Source organism: Peromyscus californicus, unplaced genomic scaffold, assembly GCF_007827085.1.
Source record: "Peromyscus californicus insignis strain IS unplaced genomic scaffold, ASM782708v3 Scaffold_10__1_contigs__length_136768540, whole genome shotgun sequence".
Classification (NCBI taxonomy): Eukaryota; Metazoa; Chordata; class Mammalia; order Rodentia; family Cricetidae; genus Peromyscus; species Peromyscus californicus.
In genome coordinates this window covers 41,820,771-41,846,375 of record NW_026294391.1, presented here as the reverse complement: position 1 = coordinate 41,846,375, position 25,605 = coordinate 41,820,771, and the positions used below count along the sequence as shown (strand labels likewise).

Genomic DNA, 25,605 nt, shown 5'->3' with positions numbered 1-25,605 from the left:
TGGAATTATTTTGAATGCCTGAAATAGCAATTAATTGCAAGTTAACTTGTATATACATACCTGTATTTATCCAAATATAGAAATAGAAAGAATAGAATAGAAAATTATCTGAAATTTTCTTAAATTATACAATAATATTTCATCATTCTATGCCAATTAGTTTCAATTGTCCTGTGAATACTCCACTTTGATATGAAATTTCAAAGCAAATTCACAATATTACTTTTATAGTACCCTTTTATATGGGAACTATGTTCATTACTTCTCTCAATTATTCAAAGTAAATTCGCAATATTACTTTTATAGTACTCTTGTGGATAGGAAATGTATCCATTACTTATCTCTTGATTATTTAATATCAAGTGATTGTTCCTACAAGTGGATATGAATGTATATGACTGTGCCATCATTTTGGCTTTCAATATCATTATTATAAATATGAATGCAATTAAGATGCTAAGAGCTGCAGTGTCAAAATTGGCTACCATTAGCTGTAACTGATTACAGTTACACATATTATTGTAAACATATTATTTACAAGAAAATACAATTTGAAAATTTAGTACATCTATTGTACTAAACATTTTAAGTGCTCAAGGGTCACATTTATCAAATAGCTATTTTTGTTTGACAGTGGGAATATAGACAATTCCATCACTGCAGAAGACATGGAGATAAGTAGCCTAAAATTCTGATATACTGTCTTCATAAATATGATAAAAAAAATTTGTTCTGTGAGAGTTTCCTATCCTAATCATTCTGTTACTATCTAATGTGATGTCTGGTACTCTCTCTAGTCAAAAAAAAAAAAACTTGATGGATACTCCATATTACTCCACAACAAAAAGTAAAACAAAATGATTTTCTTTATATATTGTTCATTAGATTAAAATTTAACACGGTATTCACATTTCAGTAATCCAAAACAACACAAAAAAACTGGAGTGTGGAAGAACTGGAAGTAATTAGGAGAGGAGAACATTACCAGAACATATTGTATGAAAAAAATACTTTGAAAAAAATATACATATATAAATTTGGTGAGGAACTTTGATACTACAGCTATCAGAAAATAACATCAATTCCAACAACTGCATTGATAATTATCTTTAAAGGGTGATTAAGACTGGTTACTAAGTCCAATTTGAAGTATAAAATGCATATGTCACTTAATTCATTTTTATATTATATCTAATTGATTTTATTGATCAACAGTAACTTTTGCTTACCTTTAATTAGAGCCTACATGTTCAATTTATCTCTCAACCTAGACCAAGATTGATAAACAAAAGCACATAGTGTAAATTGTGCCAAATTAATAATCATTGTTTTCTATTCAAAATTTTATGTTATGTGCACATGTTTATACAAACATAAGAATGAAAACATTGCAAAAGTAAAAAAGGTACATCATCTACATGTGCTCTCTGTCTTCTCTCAGCTGAACAGACTTAGCTTGAAATAGTCATGGATAATTTCTCAAATCCAGAAGACTACAAACATCAACGACCTCAATTTACAAAGTTTCATGTGGGGTAACAAAGGTCATAAATTAGAAGACTTGTGAAAGACATGTTAATATCTAACATTAAAAAAGAAAACAAAATTACAGAGTAGATAATGTTCACATGGGTATGTGGGATGCTTTTAGAGATAATCTGACCAAAGTTCTACTTGACTTCAGAATGAGTACATACCTGTTTGATGAATTACTGACCAGAACAGTATCTTCACTACATGGATTGATTCCAGTATGTGTTTGTGAGAACAAGTATTGCTATATGCATATTTTTTTTTACTGGAAATGTTGTAACTTGATAAACCATTTTTCATTAGAAAAAAATTCCATTGTCATTGCTACCTCTCATTCTATGATCCTTAAACAAAACCCTGTAACTTGAATTTCATTTTTGATAAAAAGATAAACATACTCTTTCACTTAAACATGATAAAAATCGGGAATTTCAAGAACTGTATGAATACAAAGAGAGATAAAAAGCTGGGTCTGTAGAGGATGCACTAGATCAAATAGAAGCAAGTTCTGATAAAAATCAAGTGACAGCCCATAAAACCAAGTGTAAAGACAGAACTTCAGTTTGCTCCATTTTTTAAAGTTTTCAAGATGAGTTGATAGAAGAGAATAGTTATGGCCAAAATAAAATGGAAGTTTTGGGCAGCCTACTACAGGAAGAAAGCTTTGTCCAGAATAAAGAATAGAATGAAACAAATAATAAACTGAGGGGCACCATTACTAGATATAAGAGAGTGAGCATATAATGACAAGAAAGAGAAGTTAGAACATATGGAGAGAAATTACATTTAATTATAAGGGACAATTTTCCTGTGCTAAAAACTTATTATTCATTAATGTTAAAAAGTGGGCCCTAAGGCTGCAGTTATGACTCAGTGGGTGAAGGTGCTTATTGTAGGGGCAGAAATGATGTAAATATGGGACTCATATATGGAATTCTCAAAAATATTTTAAAAAGCAATTAAAAGAAAGAAGATAAAAATGTTCTTAATTTCAAGGTGCACTAAGCAATCTCCAGATTCAGGAACAATTTTATACAATTTAAGGCATAGTTGAAAATAGTACATAATAATTACCCAACATTCCAATCTTCTTTTAAATATTCAAAATAACTTTACATCCCTGCGGTAAATATAAGAAATTACAAAAGAGAACTTTTGGAATGTAGCTAAAAGATAGGTAATGAAATACAAATGAATGCCACTAGACATTTTCTCAAAATCATTCTGTATATTTGCAAACTAACATTTGTATGGGTATGCACAATATACATACGTTTATATGCATCATATGTGATATGGATCTGTATGTATATTGCCCATTCACACAGAGAAATTTCTCAGCTTCAGGTGATAATTCCCTTGGACTGTTTAAGTCCTTGTCACCTTCTAAGGTTTTGAACAAATTATTCAGTTCATCATTTTTTACCCTAACAATAGTTTGTAGATGAGAAATGTCTCCAAATAATCTTTGAAAGTCATTAAGTGTCTGTAGTCGATCTCTCCTAATTTGCACCTTTTGGGGTCTAATTTTTTGTAGTTCTATTTTATATCCTAAATAATTAATAGAATCTCCTCTTTGTATCTTTTCAGGAGCAATTTGTAATCTCCAGCAAGGCAAAATTTTCTTTACTTCTTCAAACATTCTTTATAAAGTATCTGCATTTTAGTCAGCTAGTAAAATATCATCCATATAATGATAAATTATAGATTTAGGAAATTTTTTACGTATCACTTCCAGTGGCACAGAGTTGGGCTATTCAACATTCCCTGTGGGAGGACTCTCCATTGAAATCTTTTAACTGGTTGAGAATTATTTTAAGTAGGCACTGTGAAGGCAAATCTTTCTCTTTTTCTTTTAAGGGTATTGAAAAGAAACAGTCTTTTAAATCAATAACTATGAGAGGCCATCCTTTTGGTAACAGAGTAGGCAAAGGAATTCCAGATTGTAGAGAGCCCATTGGCTGAATTACTTTGTTAATTGCTCTAAGGTCTGTTACCATTCTCCATTTACCAGATTTCTTCTTAATAACAAATACAGGAGAATTCCAAGGGCTGGTTGATTCTTCAATATGCTGAGCATTTAACTGTTCTTCTACCAGCTCTTCTAAAGCCTGGAGTTTCTCTGTTGTTAAAGGCCATTGCTGAACCCATACAGGCTTGTCTGTTAACCATTTTAACATTAGATTCAGAGGCTTTGTTTAAAAAAAAAGGAAAAAGAGAATATAGATATGAGATAGATCATTGAGTCTATTCTGAGAAAAAAGAAAAAGAAATAATAGGATAAATGGGTAGATCACTGAACCTACACTAAAAAAAAAGGGGAAGATATAAAAATAACAAAAGGTAGATTACTGAATCTATTATGAAAAGAAAAAAAATACTTTAAAAAAGGAACAACTTGTTTCAAATAGGATAAGTAATGAAATTTTTGTCTGAGTTTATCAAATGTTATTGGACTGGACATTGTTAATATATATAATGGAGTTTTTTGACTGAATCTGTCAAATGTTAATGGATTAGACATTGTTAATATAATTTTTGACTATATATATTGTATATACTTATTAGATAGTTTTTCTTGTATTAGTTATAAGCTTTTTTTTAATTTTAGACAAAAAGAGAGGAAATGTGGTGGTATTGTGTTCTCTAAAATATTGTGTACCCTAATAAACTTATCTGGGGTCAGAGAACAGAAAAGCCACTAGATACTTAGGATAGGCAGTGGTAGCACATGCCTTTAATCCTAGCATTCCAGAGGCAGAAATCCATCAAGGATACAGCCAAACATGGTGACTCATGCCTTTAATCCCAGAAAGCGAGCCTTTAATCCCAGGGAGTGGTGGTAGAAGGCAGAAAGGTATATAAGGGGTGAGGACCAGAAACTAGAAGTATTTGGCTCGTTAAACTTTCAGGCTTCTAGCAGCACAGTTCAGCTGAGAGCCATTCGGATATGAGGACACAGAGGCTTCCAGTCTGAGGAAACAAGATCAGCTGAGAAGTTGGCCAGTTGAGGTTAGATGAGGCTTGTTCTGTCTCTCTGATCTTCCAGTGTCACCCTATTACTTGGCTCCATGTTTGTTTTATTAATAAAGAATCTTTAAGATTCCTGCTACAGAGAAACTTAAGTAAGTGAGTGGCAGTAGTTTGTGCCTCATGCTGGTAATTTATGAGTATGAAATTATTTGCAAAAAAAAACTACAAAAAAGAAAATGAATTGTCCAGAAATATAGATCAATCAAATGATCATAAGACATTCCCTTTCTTCTTTTTTTTTTTTTTTTTTTTCGGTTTTTCAAGACAGAGTTTCTCTGTGTAGCTTTGTGCCTTTCCTGGAACTCACTTGGTAGCCCAGGTTGGTCTCGAACTCTCAGAGATCTGCCTGCCTCTGCCTCCCGAGTGCTGGGATTAAAGGCGTGTGCCACCACCGCCCAGCAAGACATTCTCTTTCATATTAACTTATTCTACTCTTTCCTGTCCTTTCTTCCTCTCTTTGTATTGTCCCATGCCAAAGAATTCCTAATGACCATGTGATCTGCCTCACTCTTTTTTCCTCTCACTTTCTATTATTTTCTGTTTTGGCCACTTACTAATTCTCTTTCACTACTTACTCTACTGGGGCTAGAAAAAAATGTGATTATTAAATTTATTATAACTGTCTCTATATTCAGAGCAAAAAAAAAGGCATATTTAAAAACTTGCAATGTCCTATAACAAGAAACGGAACAAGTTCCCAGACACAGTTTAGGGAGTCCAGAGGTGTCCTTTGCATTTTTGGATTTGGGACTGTTGTCAGAAATTCTCTCAAAATAAGGTAAGTCATAAGCATGGACTTGTTATTTTTTCAAAAGAGAAATGCTGCTGTGCATAGTGAACCTATCTTATTTGATAATATTTTCCCACAAATATACTTGATCAGTGTATCAGGTCATGAAATATCTTTAAAGTTGTTGAAGAAAACATTTTTTCGCTTACAAAAATTATACTCAATTCTTTCTTAGAGTTTTTGGTGCTTAATGACGTCTTGGGCTTAATGTACTCCACATTAAAAACCTGAGTTTTTTATGTGTTTCTCTTGAGTTATCTTGTTCTGTCAGTGTTCCAGGAAAGAATTATCACTGCAGTTTTATAATATAAAAATGTAAACGAGGATTACAATGTAAGTATCTACTGATTTGCAAGAGAATTTACAAGATTTAATTCTAAGAAATCTTATTTATATGATCCACTTTGGATTACATATATTAAAACAGTAATTAATTGAGGTATTAGGTATATACTTTGCTTCCAAATTCTATTTGAAAATTCAGTGCAATATATTGTTTATCCATAAACCAAGTTATTTTTACTCCTCAAAGGTTCCCAGAATACTGATTTACTGTGCTTACATTTTGTATCTGCACAAATAACTTTTTTGAAAGAACACTGAGTAAAATGATGAATGTTTTGACTTTTTGTACTTTACAAAAGAGCTATGTTAAGTATTTGTCATTATGTCTATTTGCAAAGGAATTTATGAATATTAACATAAAGGCATAATATTTGCCCAGTTTTTAAACTCATATTTTTTCAATTTGGATAAAGCATAGAAAAATAAATCACACTTGTCTGGAGTTAAATTAACTTAGTTTTTGTGTTTTCTTGCATGTAATGCTATTGCGAGTTCACTATATCATTGAAAAAAACAACTTCATTTATATCCAAAGAATGGAATTTATAAATAAGAAATTACTGTGTTGCTACATTGATTCTTTGTAGTTATTTTGAAAATATGTTATGAATATGTTGTGATACTCTAATTATACTCTCTTTGCTTATTGTTTGTCTTGTATCTGTTCTTTATATGAGATAAAGAAAAATTCCAATTTCATTATGGTGAATTACTCTTGTGTGATGAGTATTGCCCAAATTTTCATAAAAACGATATGTAATATTGGGTTTGTGCTTTCCCTTCCTCATTCAATTTGTAGCATAAAACCTTGTTGGAATAGTTCACTTTCATCTGAATTCGTTTCTCCATATTGACCATGTGCTATCATAGTATGCTATGGGCCAATAAAAACCTTACAAAAATTCAGAGAGCTATACAATGTTTCCATCCTTTACTTGTTATAGAAAATAGCACTATAAAAACAATAGTGATGAAATGAAAGAAAACATCTCTATATGATTAACTTTAACATCTCTAAAACTGTAGGAAGCCTTAAGTCCACATAAACACATTTCATACTAATGTACTTCTGTGAACAGCTCCAATGTTGTGTGTCTGTATTCTTTATTGACTACTGAAATCTTCCAATCATGGTACAATAGCACTTGGGCATCACTGACAAAAGAAGATAGAATAAGTAACTTAAAATTATAAGGAATTTGACAGATGACAGAATGATGCCATTCATTCATTTATTTTACATCAAACTTGCTATGGGTGCGACTGAATATTGAGCAGACAGTAGTTAAGAAGAGAAACAAGGCCTTTGTTCCTAGGGAGAACATACTACTTTTATTCTGAAAATGGATGTTGAATTAAACCAACCTAGAGTGGGAGAAAAAGGAAAGAGACACCATGATAAATGAAGACCCCATGGGAATAGGAAGAAGCAGAGTGCTGCTAGAGAGGTCCCCAGGAATCCACAAAGATACCTCCACTATAGACTGCTGGCAATGGTCAAGAGAAAGCCCGAACTGACCTACTCTGGTGATTGGATGGCCGAACCCTAACTGTCATGATAGAACTGTCATCCAGTGACTGATGGAAGCAGATGCAGAGATCCACAACCAAACCTCAGATGGATCTCCAGGAGTCCAATCGGTGAGAGAGAGAGAGGAAGGATTATACAAGCAAGAGATATTGAGACCATGATTGGAAAAAGCATAGGGACAAATAGCCAAACGAATGGAAACATGAACTGTGAACCAATAGCTGAGGAGCCCCCATGGAACTGGACCAGGCCCTCTGGATTAGTGAAACATTTGATGAGCCTGAACTGATTATGAGGCCCCCAGGCAGTGGGACCGGAACATGTCCTTAGTACATGACCTGGCTTTTTGGAACCTAGGGCCTATGCTGAGACACTTTGCTCAGCCTTGGTGAAGGGAGGAGGGGAATGGACCTGCCTCAACCTAATCTACCAGGCTGAGCTGAATCCCCAGGCGAGACTTTGCCTTGGAGGAGGTGGGAATGGGGTTTGGATTGGGGGAGAAGTCTGGGGGGTGGGAGGAGGGAGGACAGGGGAATCTGTGGCTGATACGCAAAATTAAATTAATTATAAAATAAAAATATTTATTAAAAAAGAAAAGTAAAAAATAAGTTATCATTGTACCAATAAGTTATCTCTCAATCATCATCAGAAAGGTTCTGTTTGCAGTCACTAATGATCAGCACAGAGAAAAACAACTGGTGACATGCAGAAAATAAGAGACTACAGAATACTCAGTACTAAAGAGAACATATGTACTATATGCTCTTCTTCCCCAGTTCCAGTAATTATTGTGGAAGATGGACATAAAATGTGTAAGAATACCAGATGGTGGGTAACCACAAAGAATCAGTGTTTTCTGGACATAGCAGGGCAGCTACACATATGAATCCACAGTGGTCCCAGCATACAGCTGTTGGACACAAAATGCCATCATTAGCTGAAGAGCTACTGGCAGTTCTTAGCTTCTGGAAGAAGAAGGATCAGTTTTCTCTAATAGCATAGCTCTTATGTAAGTCAACCATACTCTAGGCGAAGGCTGCATATACATGAATACTTGGACAGCACAAATTGGCCATGATTTAAAACAAAACAAACACACAAGCAAAAACTGAGCAAAATAATACAAAAAAAAAAAAAACCCGGAAAAATTGTTTACCAAAACAAAGTTTGGTGGAAATAAGAGTTGACTGAGGAAGAGTTGAGGAAAGGAGTATGACTGTGATTAAAACATGCACAAATTCTTAACGAATCAATCAAAATACATTAACAAAAGAAAAGAGGGTGGAATTTGGTGTGGTACCATGCACCTACAACCCCAGCATTCCAGAGGCAGCAGCAAAAGGATTGCTTACAGTTTAAGGATACCCTGGTCTATACAGCATGTTTCTAGCCATCTAGACTTACACAGCAAGACCCTGTCTCATACAAAGGAACAAGCAAAACCCAGAGAGTGTTGGAATAAAAAGAACTCTAATTGCACAGGAGTAATCCCAAGAATTGACAACTCGGCTATATGAAATTAAAAGTCCTCTGGGCAGCAAGAGAAATAATAAATGAATGGAAAAACAAATGAAAGAATGAGAGAAAATCTGCCAACTAAAATTGGAATATGACCTATCTATACCACTCCTGGAAATATACTCAATGGAGTTTGACTTCTCTCACAAAGACACTTGCACAACTTTGTTTGTTGTGGCACTAGACAATGGCAAAGAAGTAATATATGCTATGTGCCCACAAAAGATGAATAAAAAATATGGTCTATATATGTAATGATGTTATTCTGTCATACAAATATAAAAACATAAAATCTGTAGAAAATGATGTAAGTGATAAATGGGAAATCATCATGTTAAGCATATCCCTCTCTCTCTCTCCTCTCTGTCTCTATCTCTGTCTCTGTCTCTGTCTCTGTCTGTCTCTCTCTCTCTCGTGTGTGTGTGTGTGTGTGTGTATGTGTGTGTGTGTGAGAAAGACAGAGAGAGACAGAGAGAGAGAGAGACAGAGAGACAGAGAGAGACAGAGAGAGAGACAGAGACAGAGAGGAGAGATGAAATTAGAAAAAGTATCATGGTGGTAAAAACAGATCTTATGCAGAAGAAAAAGGACAATGGAATAAAAGTACCATGAAGCATTTAGTAGCTACTGCAGAGTGGGGAAGAACAGCAACATGAAAACGGCACCTACTGAGGGGAGTGAGGAATATCAAAATGACAAATAAATACGTAGAAAAAAATAATGCAACCCATTTGTCTGTGCCTTATTTAACAAAACTAATTTCCCATTTTAAAGAATGGGAAAGACTAACAGTTTAGCTGATAATCCCCACATTTCATGTATGTGTATGATTGTTTAGATTCTAGTTATTTAATGATCTAGTTATTTTGAATGATCTATGATGCAGAAAAAAATTCTAAACATTGGTGAGTAATTGAGGCTTTACAATGGAAACAGTCTATTAGTTAAAAAAGAGTATTATGAAAACTTATTGTCATGACTATCTTGGCAGCTTATCTTAAATTTTATTCTAGCATTAAGTATTGATGTATTACTATATAACATTTAATAATGGCATTGCATTTTCAATTTATTTGAATAAATTATACTTATAAAGATATAAACATTGGGTTTTCATATAATTCATGCTCTTGTATTAAAAATTACCTGCATTGTTATAGTTACCATGTTTTATGATTGTTTTTATTCTAAGAATTTTAAAAGTTATTTATGATTTTTGCACATGACATTACATTTAAGAATTCAGTCAGCTTAGATTATCATTTAATAGTCTTTTAAATATCTGTCTGTTACTGAATGGATATGGTCCTCATCACAAAAGATCAAAAAAATAAAACAGTATTTTCTACAAAATCGTGATATAATGGTCTATGAACAAGTGCATTTGGATTACTACTAACAAAATCTTATCACCATTTTATGTTAAGAGTCATTGGCTCATATAGGAGCAGAAGAATTTTGAGATAATTTAGCAAACTTGAAAGTATTATAATCCTGTTTTGATAGTAAAAGTGAAAGTAGGAAATGTTATGTATATACTTGGATACATTTTACTCATCTCTTCTCAGAATAAATTGCATACAATGAAAATCTTAAGTAATCATTGAAGAATCAGAATGACTCCCAGATGGTATGAGCAATTTAATTATATTTAACCATTTGTTTCAGGCATGCTAAGAAGAATATTTCCAACCCTGTTACAAAAGCCATTTGAGCACCCTCCCAGCTGCTGTTCCATATTTACAAAGGAAATTTAGATTGGAGAAAATTACACTTTTTATTGTTGTTTTGCAAATGGAGGTCAAATTGCTGAGCATAAATTCTTGTTCTTTTTTCCATCTTCATTGTGTGAATTAGATTTATCAAATATCACGTCTTTTGTATGATTGCTGTGGATGGGCCAGTGCTATTTTATGTTTTGTGTTGTCTAGCATATAACAGACACTGGACAAATGTTTGCTAATGAAAAGAAATACCAAACCAGTGTATTCAAAATAAAGTTTGGGATTATTTGTAGCCATCTAATAAGTGTATGCAATTCCAATATCAGAGCATCTTCAACTTTTTTGAAAGTGTCTCTTTAAAACATAGCATAAAATTGAAACATAAAAGATAAAGTTACCACTAATACGTAAAGCAAGAAAAATCATTTGATAATTTGTAATTAAAACTGTGTCTTCTTCAAGTTGGAATCCTTGCTCTTAAATTTCTTGGAACTCAGGTAAATTACTGAAACTTATAGTCATTTTTAGAATGCAGTTGTTGTAGATAAGTATTAGAAAGATATATCAATAGGCCTCATACTACCTAATGACTGACATTTTAGGCAATAAGATAACAGATAATTACAATCATTTCTATTTTACTAAAGAAACAACAATTTACTTAATAATCTTATTTGTAAAAAATTAGCTTCCATTTAGGTCTATGACATGAAATAAATATTGTGGCTTATAGTATTCTAATTTCAGTGATAATCAGAATGTGATGATATCAAGGTGAATTGTATTTTCTCTTTTCCAAAAAATATACTAAAATTATAAATATATAATTGTATCATACTTAATTTTTATTGACATGTAATAGTTCTAGGAAAATGTATGTTTCACACTTTTAATCATTATTTCATCACAATATATTCATTTTTACTTGATGACACAAACTGACAATCTATTATTATAAGAAAGGTAACAATATTTTTACTAATGTTTATATATGTTTCACAAAATAGTATGACTGCAGTTTACTGACAAAACATTTATTCATGGCATTAGCATATATAAAATTATAAACCTATCTTAGCCATAGTCTACTACAAAATAACTTTGTATAGTTTGACACATTTATTATAATAATGTGTTTATTGTGTTATTGAGAGCCAGCCATTTATAAAGCTTATGTGTATAAAATAACAAGTTTCTTTTAACTTGCAAGATTATTTGATTATAATTACATCCAAGTTCATACATAGTAACATATTTGGGCTAGAGAGAGTCAGAAAGCCAAAAGCCCTATGCTAATATAACTACTTAGAACTCCTAGTTAATTCAGTTAATATTCTCATGATTCAGTTAATTGCTTGAATTAACCATTTTATCTACAAAGTTTGTATATATATATTATTCACAGATTTTATACACTACATATGTCATATCACCTTGCAAAATTATTAACATATACTGTGAATCTATAACATTTTGATCCCTACAAAATATTATTATGGGATTTTATTAATAAGCTCATGTATTATATATATGTGTATTGTGTATCTATTCATCATTTTTTTCTAGAACATAGAACTGCAGAACAATTCTGTATTATTGGATCTATCTTCATTTGTAGAGAGACAATTATCAAAAAGGCTATAAATTGTTAGTTCACATTGTAGAAAAAATAAATAGTGAAAACATTTGTGAAGTATGAATATGGAGGTAAGAGCTGTATAGTGTGGTGGTGATGGAGGAGCAGGAGAGAAAGGGAGACAGAGAGATTGAGAACATTTCTGAATAAGAGAGAAATGGAAGCAACCACACAAATAAATGGGGGAAGTGCTTTAGGCACAGAGAACATGTAATGTCAGATACATTGAAGTTATTTAGCCAGAGAAGAATAAAGCAATAAAATGATAATGTTAGAGAGTTAAGCAGTGACCTAACCAGGTGTTATTAGCCTTTGTAATTTATGGAAGCGCTTCGAATTTCACTTTAAAATAAGTGAGAACCTATTGAAAGGTTTTGATTTGACATATATGACATATATTTTCAAATGATGACCCTGTTTATATTGATAACAGGTAAAGAAAAGTAGGTGAAGATTTTTACTTGAAAATTCAATTGAGTTGATAAGGCAGCTCGTGGAAGAATAACGGTCTTGATTTTTAAAATGGAGTGATTCTGGCTTATAGCTAGTTATAAAATCATGAAAACATCAAGACATATATAATAAAGATAAAAAGCAGAAAATATCCAAGGACTGATCACAGAAGTATTTCACCCTTAAAGGAGAAAGGGAGGTATCTATGATCAATAGTGATTAAAAAGAAACAGACGGGCAATAGACTAAGTCAACTCCATCAATAACCTTTTCAGGCAAGTCATATGGCACCAGTACCCAGAATGTTAATTTCCTTATGTTTGATGTATTTATAAATGAGTTAATTGTATGTAAAATGTTATTTTTCTCTGCTACCTAAACGTTTCACCTCTGGTTACTTTGCTGTTTAAAACAAAACTTCCATGTCTATTCAATGAGATTCTTATGATAGTTAATTCACTTCTCATTGAAAAGAAGTTTATTTCAGTATTAGTCCTTTGTGTGTTTTTATATGAGTATTTTTTTGCAGGCACATATATGCATGCAGGTGTGTGCACGCATGTTCTTGTAGATGCAAGAGGCTAACCACTGATGTTCTTCCTCAAATGGCATGATACTAGTTTTTTAAAATTGTCTTTTACTAACTAGGATATTCAGGCTGGTCATGGAGCCTGAGAGATCCAGTTGCCTTTTGTAGGATCATAAATTCATGTCACAACATCTGGATTTTTCTCTTGGTTCTGAGGATCAACCTCAGTTCCTCATGCTTGTGCAACAAACACCTTATACTGAGCTATATATCCACCCTTCACAGTTTTACTTCAAAGAGTTTCCTTAAACGTTAAATTTAATGTTCATAAGTATTTTATTTGTATGTTACTATTTCACCAATTTCTGGTTTATACCAAAGCTCTAAATCGGCTGGGATTTTTCTTTTTATTAATTCCTAAATCTGTATGTCTTTTCAAAACCACCTAAAACATGTATATGTTTTAGAATTGATTAATTTGACCATAATGGACTTACAAGTATATTTATTATTTTACATGCTTTAGGTTTGCTCAGTTTCTCAGTTGGAGTACTAGAACTCTTAATGATTTTAGGAAATTCTAAACAATTGCCATCTCAGATATTGCTTTTCTTCCTATGTGAGTAGTATTTCTCTATTCTCCTTTTTATTATGAAGGCAGTTCCTAAGATGGTAAACTTAGGCATAAACTTAGGTTTTATTTCCATCTCTACAATGTATCTTGTATAAAGCCATGTATGATTCTTGTCTTTAACTGTCCCAAAATGTTTTCATAGCCATTAGGTTCAGTATCACAGATGATTGATTATTTATTTATGCTTCTCTTTGGGAAAATGGGTTTCATCTGAGCTCATATTTATCCAGAATTCCCATGCTTTGCAAAATGAGGGGTGAGAAAATCAGTCATTATACTGTGCTCTTAGAAATGTATTCTAGCTTCACATATATCTCTTTCCTTAACATCCACTGAAGTATCAAGCTACATAAATAGAGGCAAAATCAAAAAGTATTATAGAAAATGCCACAACCATTACCATCATCAAAATCTAGTAAAAGTAGACTTATACAATTTTAACATATGTAATTTCTCTCTTAACCTTTGTGATATGTTAATTACGGTATTTAAGCTGAGAGGATGAAAATTCTATAAACAACTAACTCCTGGGTCAATAAATTCCTTGGCAACTATTATTAGTCTTTTATATTCACAACTTCATTTACTGAAGACAATTCTGTGTCTAAGTAAGAACACTTTATTTTCCAAGGATGTTGCATTGGCAGCTGATAGCCTTTGTTTTTACTTCAATGTGAATACAAAAATATATGTGATAATTATGCAAAGAAAATGTTTCCCCTTTTTATTCTCAGTAGTAACTTCTTTTCACTATGTAGTAGAAGACAGAATATAAAAATTGTGCTTTGTGAATAAATATGAAATCTAGGGTCAGCCATCATTTTACAAAAGGTATTTGAAAAGGACTCTGTAACTTATTTTCTTATATATTTCTGTTTAACTTTAAGAACATCACAACCAACAGATGCATAAAGGTAACTTGATGCTTTCCCCACAACATTTTTTTAAGGAACAATAGTTGTTGCCATCAAACATGAATCCTACCAGCAATCTCAAATGGCATTTTCACTTTCTGCTGCACCTGATCAAATGTGACGGCCTATTGAATCTATCCCTCTAATAAAAGTTACGGCACTCGAATGTTAGATATTCTGAGACATTATAAAATAAGGACACTTTGCTTAATTCTGTATTTCCTCCAAATATTTGAATATATATCTTTAATCCTTCCACATTTAGAAAGCATTGATTCATTTGATGTCTTCTGTCTTTTATGATTTTGGATAATTTCAGTAGCAATTGAAACAATATTGAGGATGTCAAAATAACCAAACTAGGTGCTTGAAAAAAATAGAAAATACTGTTCAAAAAAATTTAATTCATAGGTTAGTAGAAAAATGTCCACAGTATAAATGTATTTCATTTTTCAATGTTACTTAAGGAATAATGTCACATTATGTTTTCTCTGGCATTTAAAGTGAATAATGTATAACATTAATTTCCACCATCTTTTTAGGAACATATGTTTTGGAAATACATACTGTCAATCTTGTAAAAATGTCTTCTGAATACTCTTATATAATAAAGCTTTCCTGCATGATATATTTTTGTAACCGGGTTCATATTCACTCTTTACAATCATAGTGGTAGATTCCAGTTTCAATAGTATCCCCACTTCCAGAGCACTGGTCATAAAAGTGTTCTTTGATCAGCAGTCTCCATATCCCATTTTGGATTTATAAAGTATTTTTAAAGCCAAAACTATTAACAGAAAAGGTGCAGATTATATGTCAAAGTCTTAGTATTCATTGTTTCTAAATGAAAAGGTAACTAAATAAGTAGGCATGTATGCACATTTATAGATTTAATAGAGTTCACCAAAAAGTGAAACTTCTTAGATCTGGAATGGAAATGAAATGAAATCACTGTACTTCAATATAGAAGAGAGAGTCATTTAAGTGAGTATAGCAGCACAGTAGCAGAAATGGAGATAAAGCTTCCATAACTGGTGATAAACAGTAGAGTTCATAGGATTTTGCTGAAAGTGTAATAGATACTAGGGGCTTAGCATCAATGTTATCTTATAAGGAATACATTAGCCTTACAACAAAGAATATAGTGCTCTTGGGAAGACACTGAAAGCAGGGATTGGAGGTTGTTGAAATAAACCAGGTGAGAGATGATGAGTTTTAAATTAGAATTTCTGTAATGCAGATAGCAATGAATGATCTGAGGAAAGGTAACAGTCAAATTAAAATGGATTTAAAATTAACATTATATAATGATATTAAAAAAAGAATCATGGAATCATGGTGTCTACGTTTTAGACTTAAATGAAGGATGGTGTGATCTCCTAACATCTGGTGAGTTTGGTGGGCACCAGTTAATGTAAATGGTAATCTGGGAGACAATTATTCTACATGGTGCTATACTGTGTTTGAGATACCTTTAAGGCATGAAAGATAAGAAACTAAATTTGGTGTTTGGGGATTTAAATATTTTAATAATGGTATCATATACCTGAAATTTGATATTAAGATTCCATGGAAACTAGAGTTGTTTGGGAAAAGAGAATTTACCTTTTTAAATTATTCTTCTTCAACTAAATAGCTGTTTGTATGTTTCTTTTATTGGACAGGCCATGCAATGCATTCTACTTGAATATTTATTCTAAAGGTGCACTACACTTTTTTATCTAAAACATGAATGGTAATAATTCATAAGAGCACATGGATACAACATATATGACACAATATAAATGTCTCATATTTTTATTATTTCGTGTAGGATTTATTAAAATAGCTTCTACATTCACACAATACTCTTTCTTTCCAGCATTTATCAGAATTTTAGTATCAAAAATATTTTGCTGTTCTTATTTTAATAGGGAAGATAAATTAACAACATTGAATATCTTATTCTACTTTGGGTTCATTTTCTTATTCACAAAAGAATTGTGTTTCTAATTCTTTTATTCAAAAGTTAATACATAAATATTTTTTCTATATATCACACTAGTTGCACCTCTGAATGTCTTGCCTCTAGCATTTTGAAGGTCATCTAATGTCTATTGTAGTCAATATCTATTGTTGATGAAAAGTCTTCTGTGGGTATTGTTAGTCTTTCTACTGTGGTACGTTCTTGGTCATTTAATATTATAGTTTTATTCAAGACTAGATAGGTATGGACTCACTGTTATTTTTCTGCAGTAGTAGAATTTTATTCAATGTGAAAAGTCCTGTAAACTGAAATCAACTCAAAAGTATAAAATGCCACTTAATTATATAAAATATTGTGTTTTCCTCATATTCTCCAATTTTACACTCTGGAATTCTTCCGATGCATACCACAGAATACTTTTTATTCTAGTTTCCATGTCTTCTAGAATTTTCAGCAAAAATTTTATTCAATGTGAAAAGTCCTGTAAACTGAAATCAACTCAAAAGTATAAAATGCCACTTAATTATATAAAATATTGTGTTTTCCTCATATTCTCCAATTTTACACTCTGGAACCCTTCCGATGCATACCACAGAATACTTTTTATTCTAGTTTCCATAGTTTTCTGCTATGGAGCTTTTAAAGCCTTTAAATTTTTTACGTTACTCTTTATCTTCATGAAGGTGACGAAAATTCAATAAAAACTTTATCAGAAAATTTGTGTAGACTCATACCCTTCATTGATTGTGTCAAAGGATTAGTCTGAAATTTCTACTAATACTGTTTGACACCATAGAAAATTACTTGTCTGTAGATTTTATTTAACTTGCAATGTGTATTGATCACAATAGATTAGATAAGGTTATTGTTCTCATCTTAAAAAAAATAACCCACAATTAGCTTAACCATCTTAAATGGCTCAAAAGGCACTGTTCCAAAATGTGTGTGTGTGTGTGTGTGTGTGTGCGCGTGTGTGTGCGTGTGTGTGTGTGTGTGTGTGTGTGTGTGTGTAATGATATATGTACCATTTACAACTTATAAACAGAAGTAAAGAGAAAATGGATTACATAAGCTAATTCCATAAGATAAGAATTGTTTTATAAATGTTCAATTAAATAAAAGCAAAATTATTCTACTAGGACATACGGAGGTATTTCCAAAGGGAAAAAATACTTGCTTTGCAAGGATGATGACTGGGATTTGAGTTCAAGCACCAGGACCATACATACTATATTATATATTATTGTATATTATTATTATTAAAAATTATTAATTATGAGAAGACAAGCAGATGGAGTCTTGGGTCGCCTGGTAGACCAATAAGCCTATTCAACTTGTTGAATTCCAGGCCAATTAGAAGACCAGTCTCCTCCTACCAATAATGGGAATTTGAAGAACAGCTTGCTGGAACCTAAAAATCAACACCTGAAACTGTCTTCTTACTTTGAATTCCACCTGCACCCCCACACATATACGTTTAACCACACCTGCATTTACACCCACATGCACATGAACATTCACACTTCCACATACACAGAAATTATCCTACCATAATTTATATGTTGCCTGCTATTTTAAGTTTTAGTGATTTATGCAATATCATGCTTATAATATTGAATATGAAAGCTCAAAGATTTCAAAGTTCAGTCAGCTAAACTTAAGATAAAATAGTTCCAGTATTTCCACTTTTTGTTTTTAATTTTTATTTTTTGAAGCAGATTGGCTGACTTCCTGGTTCTGCTACCTAGACCTCATAACTGCAATGATTACAGGCATACATCATCATGGCTGGCTATTATTTCTTAAGACATTATTTTTCAAATTGTTTACAATAGTTAGCTGCAATTAAAATTGAGATTATTGAATTTCATAAAAACTGTATACTTATGAATTTTCTTAAAAATATAAAAATAAGTCACAATAATATGCCATGTATTGTTCCACACACACTCATAAAATAGTTATTTTAATTATTTTAGGCATGTTACATATACACTGTAATAATTGGAATTAATAATATCACAGAAGAAATATTATTTCTTAATTGAATCCCATGCAGTTTTTAGTTACACAATGCAAAATGGTCATTTTTCTCAGACATTTATATTCTTGGTCTGCGATGCATACTTTTCTGGAAATGCAGATGATGGTCATTCTTCTTTACCTTCTAAGAACTTGAGTAAGGAACAAAAGTGTATTTGTCAAAAAGTCTCTGTTGTTTCTACCCTATTACAAACAATCAAGAATGATTATACAATTCTGAATTGCCTTTTCAAAGAGTGTATCAGAAACGTATTCCATCCTGTTGCTTCAAAGGACTCTCCTTTCCTTTTGGTTTCTAATACTTTAGTGATGACATTTGTATTTGATCTTCCATCAAATATCAACTTATCATGAGCCATCCAGTTCGTCTAAGGAGCACTGTGACCCACTAAGTGCCTAATCCAAGAGTAGACTATAGTAAAATTCTTTAAGTCAATGAGAGGACCTTATGTAGGTCAAGATAACATATTTCATAAAATATTTATTATTCACCGTGTATACAGTAAGAAAGTAAAATCAGCATGGGATGATCTCAGGAAAGCAATGCGTAGTTCTGAATTAGACAGTGAAGTAAATAAATGTATGAGAAATTGACAAATTCACATTGCCAATGTTATGAAAAATGATGCAGCAAATGAAATTAAGATGTAGATATTTTCTCTTTCATTTTGAATAAGGGGCCTTTTCCTATCACTTGTCCTTTTGTCTTTAATCATGAAAATTAAGCTTTTGAATTACAGAAGCCCAAAGTGAGGGGAACTCCTCACTTTTAGAATGCACCATAAAAGTTTTTTATTAAGCCCAGATTTTTGGTGGTGTTAGTAGGCTTCTGTTAATAGGGTATTAGTTGCAAACACATACGTGGGTTTGCCAGTAACAACTCACAATTTGTGCAAAGTTGAGTCTTCGAAACTGAGCAAAATTGCTCTCAATTTCCCGCCAACGCTTGCTGAGCTCGATTTGAGTTGGCTCCACTGCCATTGCGGCCCCATTCTCAGACAAGGCCTCAGCTTGCCTGCGCACTGCATTCAGCTCCTCTTTCTTCTTCTGCAATTCACCATCAATTTCCTATTGAGCAAAATCAATACAGGGCCCAGGGCAGTTAGCTAACCACAGCAACCGACCTACAAGCAGCAAATACTTCTCTCAGAAATTTCATAGGCTGTTGTTCCTTTTTTAATTGCCATAGTTTATAAATAATGGAAGGTGTCACTCTCATCCTCACCCAGTAGGCCAAATATAATTTTAGGTATCATTTGAACGCTCAGTTTATGATATTCTAATTAAATTATTAAATGTTAATTAACATTTTGTTTCTTTTGAATTGTTTTGGTGCTTTGAGAATTGATCCAAATTGGAATGATTGTTCACTTATTTATTAGGGATAATCCACATAGAATATAATTTAGAGGGTAAGTGACTACAACTTTTTATTTTAAAGGTTTTAGGAACTCAACAGAGAATGAAGCAAAATAAAAAGTGTAAAATAATAACAGAAAGAAAACACCTTTGGACAATTTGCAAATAAATCTATAGAAATTTGACAGTGATATGAAAAGATGTTCTGATGAAATGAATGTGCTAACATGAGAAAGAAGTCGTCCATGTACCGATAAGTCATTAGTTCATCTGGAACAAAGATACACAGAGTCAATTACAATTTTACCAGAAAACACGTGACAGTTAATAATTCATTTCACATTGTATAAAAGTAAAACATTTTATTCATTCAACAGTACGTCAATTCAATAACACTCAGTACAATACAGTTACTGAAACAAAACACAATACAAAGAAATACATCAAAGCACAGAGTAAGCTAATAGAGCATACCAGAACACATTTTATACATGATCATTGTAGGTTACGTTAAAGTAGTGAGTTTCTAGCAGCAAAATCTAGTATTGCCATTCTAAAACAACTTTACCTTTATTTTCCTTTCATCTCTGGGTTCAGGTAGGCTGGCTAATTTTTTTTCAATGTCATCCAAGCATTTCAGGAGGTCATCAGCCTGCCTCTTGTACTGATACCATTGGTGAGAAATTTCTAGGGCCTTTTTTCTTCTTTGTGACCTCAAATCCTGTTCATGATGCAGATATTATTAAAATATCAATATATGTGCATAATATACTCCTTGCTGCAGTTATTTATGAATACTAAATTGAGTCCCTTATCTTTTTAATTGTTTTGTAAAAATCACATTTAAATACAAAGTATAGATATAAATTACTAAATTATGTATTTATATCTTAAGATCTATGTTCAGAAGCTAAGAAACATGAATAACATAAATTTTTTCTTTGAATATTCAAACTTGCTTACAAATCTTAATTATCTAAGGAAATGGTTACGTAGTACATTTGAAACAATTTCATATATGAATACAATGAACATAACTGGTTAGCCACAAAAGCATTGACTTGCACTTCACTTTTAAAATACTTAAAATTCTAAAATGAGTATGTTCAGTTTGAGGTTAATTAACAAAAATTAACACTATATAGACAAACTATATACATTCATTGTATTAGAAATGTATTTGTACTTAGGCCATTAGTATTGTTGCTTAAAAATGTAGTTATTTTGGAAGCTGAAGAAATGGCTCAGTATTTAAGAATATTGGAGGATTCAGGTTTGACTCCCAGTACCCATATGGCTGCTCACAACCATCTGTACCTCCAGTCCCTTGGGCATCTGATACCATCTTCTGGCCTCTGCAGGCACTTAATGCACATGGTGCACAGAAAAATATACAGGAAAAAATACCCATATACATAAATTTAAAAATCAAGATAATAATTTTTAATTAGATATTGTATTGAAGTTGTTCCATGTTATATACATGTAGAAGTATAACTATTCTTTATAGAGCTATGATCAAACATGAAAATGAGAAATTAATATCAGAAAACACTTCTTTTTCTTTAAATTCATGCTTAGCCAATATTTTTTTATACTAGATCATATTCAAAGTATAAAAATAATTGCTATTTCAAAAAGAGTGAATAGTTTTTATCAACTTGGTGATATAAAACAAATAAACTCAATAAATCATCAAAGGAAAAAGTAATTATTGTCTGGCTCATAGAAGTGTACTCAAAATTTTCTGAAATCAATAGAATTAGGTAAAACTCCAGCTTGTACCCCACAGAAATGTAACAGCTCTATCTACAGATTTCATTTCTTCAAAGAGGTAGCAATTGGGTTTTATATCCAAGTTAATATGAATTAAAAAATACCAGCGAAGAACTGAAAGTTTCATTGCTTTGGAAACTTCTAATCTTTTTTAAAATATTTTATAATAATAGTTAACCTTGGCAGGTTAACTACATAACTGTATTTGTTGTAAGTTGGTTTGGCAAACAAAGTTGATTTTTGTTAATTACTTGTGGCATGAAGATTTATAATTTACTGTAGTTTGTACTTTGTATGTCATTTCTAAGCCCCATATAAAGGTAATAAATGCCTTGAAAGAGTCTGATGGAATTCTGCTCCCCCTAAAGATATACCATGATCCAATCCTGGCACTTATTGAAATGTGACTTTTCATGATACAATGTATATATGAGCATAAAGAAATGATGGTTATAAATCTGGTAGTCCTTTGGTTTCCTTAGAAAGAGGCAATGTGCAATATAGAATGTTATTTATAAAAAATACGTATTTGTTAGATGTATGGAAGATGGCTTCTAGATACTGATGACCAATAGCATACATATCCTTGTGTGACTAATATACAAACTTCTGAAAGCTTTTGTCACAGAAGAGTGTGAATTACACAGGTTTCTGATTTTCTGGGCACATTATGTTTTGCTCTTGCATTCCCCTCAAGGAAGAGGGCTTTTCTATTTACTATATTTACCAGCAGTTACCTTTAGAACACCTGCTGGCCAATTAGACTTTCCTTGTTGATTCCTTGCAGGCACAATACTGTGTAATTACATTCTCAGCAGTGTTTATTTGGTTAACAATAGGGGAAAAGATTTCACCCACTTATTTGCATATAGAAAGCAGACTCCATCCACCTCGTAGAGGAATCTAACTATATAGCCATATATGTCTAAAGCAATGGTTCACAATGAAAAACATTACAATTAACAGTATTAGAAAATAAGCCATGAAGGAAAATGGGAATCTTGTAAATCATATACAAAAATAATGTTTCACAGAATGTTTAGTATATCTAGTTCTATCTCAAGGACTGCCTAGACAGCATTAGAGAAAATTGAACAGTTCATTCTGTTCTTCTTGCACAATACAGATGGGTCACAAGGATACTTGAGTACATATACTACAGCAGATATTATTTTTTCAAGCGCATTACGAACATTTTGAGGGTTCCTATATAAATGAAATTAGGCTCTTGTAGATGCCTACTTTTACAAAGTATCTGTTATGAACACAGTCAAGTTTATTTTTTAAAATGAGGAAATTCTAGGCCCTATTAAACAGTTTACCAAAATACTTGACCTATTGTAAAGAACCAACAGCAGTGGAGGGAATATCAATTGATTATTCTGGCAAGCAGGACAAATACAAAACTAGCTTATAGAAATAAAGCGTATTAGAAAATAAATTTATAAACACTGTGAATGATACTTTTAGAGAGCTTTCAATATTATTAAGAAAAGAACAAAACAAAGTTTATGTTACATATCTCTCAAAACTAGTAGCAAAAAAAAATCATAAATAAAGCACACGTATTCAAAGGGCAACAGTAATTTTCTGGTAACTAAAATTTTTAAGCAGATTTTATTTATGTACATGGTATTTTACCCTATATATACAAAACCCCAGACAAAGCATATTATAATTTGAGCTCTAATACCTTGAGAGCATTATGTTTTTCCTGTAACAGCTGCTGTTTTATCTTTATTTCCTCTCGCTTTCTCTCATCAGTGATTCTTTGTTGTAAGTTGTCTCCTCTTTGCAACAATTCATTTACAGTACCCTCATTGTCTTCACTCTGATTAAAAACAACAAGTACAGTCTTCATTTGGATTTTTACAAAGCTGTACATGGTTAACAGAGATAATCCAACATATTTAAATACACGCAAAATCCAATTTAAAATTTTTAGGGGATGTTAGCATAAACTATTACGCTTATATTTCTTTTACAATTAGATAGAAAACATAGTTCCTGTGTATCTCTTCTGAAGACAGATTTTGGAGAGTAAGGCTTTTTCAGTCATAGAAGTTATGATTTTCTGGAAAAACAATGTTTGGAATTTTATTTTGATTACAGTTAAACAAATTAAAAATGTATGGAGAAATAAATTAATCTTCTCACTTCCAATGTTAATTGATCTATATCTGTACGGTAAATTTTACATACTAATCTATGTTTTATATTTAAACCTAAATGCTCAAATTTAGAATACAGAGCATTAATGAAAATAATGGGGAAATTTGTCACATATTTAAAATAGTCAATTTCTGAAATGACACATAATTATGCTAAGTTTAAGCAAATAAAATAATGCTATGAGTATGTATTAAAATAACTTCAAAAATTTTCAATTCTCATTTTGTTTTTTTCTCTAAGAACCATGTATTAATTCTATTTACTAAAATATATTATTTGAAAAAATGAATATAAAAATAAAATATTATTACACGTTTACATTTGTGCATCCCTTGTTTCTTGTTACTCAACTCCAAATACGAAAACTATTTACTACAAAGCATAGTATGCGATGGTACGCTAATGATAAATGACACATTTATATATACATTTATATTATTATGTATGGTAGTAAATGTAATATATGAAAATCTATGTTTAAAGTCCAAAATACATTGTGTTTAAAGGAAATGGGATTTTCTTTACAGGTGTCTATTAACAGTCTAGTGTAATTTTGTATATAGTATATAAGTATATAGATTATAGATTATAAAAATAATCTATAATAGAATATTTTAATATGCCTTTTGAGACTGTGAAGCAATTTCCACGGCTGAGAAAAAAAAAAACATTAATAAAACTAATTTATTCCCCTAAGTGAGTAGTCTATGGCAGGACTGTGAGTGAAGACAGAGAAGTAGCAACACTTTTTGACTTCTTCACCCTGGAATTTCTTCTTTGACATGAAGTAGAGGTAGCTGGATCTCAGAATTTCGGGAAGTTTCTTCCTGTCTTTCTTTCCATGAGCTGAGATGTGAAGGTCACTAAACTTCTTATGTAAGGAGTACTGATTCAGACAACTCCAAGAAGACAGAAGTAATATGAGTAGAGGCTAAGACTTTTCCCAAAACTTTACATTATCTAGGAAGTAAAAATTATATATTGCTTCCTAATGTTGTGTTGTTTTCAAGCGTTAAGATGTCTCTAACATATATATGAAAATCTCTAGTGTGATACATGTAAAGCTTAAGTATGCTACAGTGGTAACAGCAGTGGAAGAGGGGGAAAGAACATGCGAATAAGTAAAGTGAATGTAGCATAAACATACTCAGTGAATAGTGATGCAATGGAGAAATAGTCAAGCCAGAGAGAAATATAAGAGGTATTTTGAAATTAACAGGGATTGGAAGAAGATGCTCTGAGTTTATGTACAGGCCACATGAATGTATCTCTTTACTCCCATTGAATAAGCAACATGGATATATATATATATATATATATATATATATATATATATATATATATATATATATATATATATATATAATCAGTATTTTCTTAAATCTTTGGTAAAACCACTTTGTTAGAAACTTTGGCAGACATTTCATGCAATTGTCTTTGCTAATATCAAAAGCATCAGCTATATATATATATATATATATATTATAATTTTCTGTCAAATTTTAGTTTATGTCCTGAATGGCTATTTCCTTTTACATTTTGCCTTCTGAATTTAAAAATAGAATAAGCCAAAACAAAATTGAACTATTTTTTAGAAGTTGAGAGTGTTCCCATATGTTCATAAGATGGTAATTTGGCAGTTATAATAA

At 31.7% G+C, this 25,605-nt stretch overlaps 1 protein-coding gene across 10 annotated transcripts in view; it reads right to left on the bottom strand.

The window, feature by feature from the left end:
- Dmd (dystrophin) overlaps nt 1–25,605 on the bottom strand; it is a 2,242,690-nt gene that overhangs the window by 1,201,726 nt on the left and 1,015,359 nt on the right. For 9 of the 10 annotated variants that reach the window (XM_052732199.1, XM_052732319.1, XM_052732309.1 and 6 more), the window contains 3 exons: nt 23,478–23,615; nt 20,577–20,729; nt 19,535–19,717 (listed from right to left, as the gene is read on the bottom strand). In XM_052732199.1, coding sequence (XP_052588159.1) covers nt 19,535–19,717; nt 20,577–20,729; nt 23,478–23,615 — 474 coding nt within the window. The remainder of the gene's footprint in view (nt 1–19,534; nt 19,718–20,576; nt 20,730–23,477; nt 23,616–25,605) is intronic. The other variant, XM_052732233.1, reaches the window with a different exon arrangement.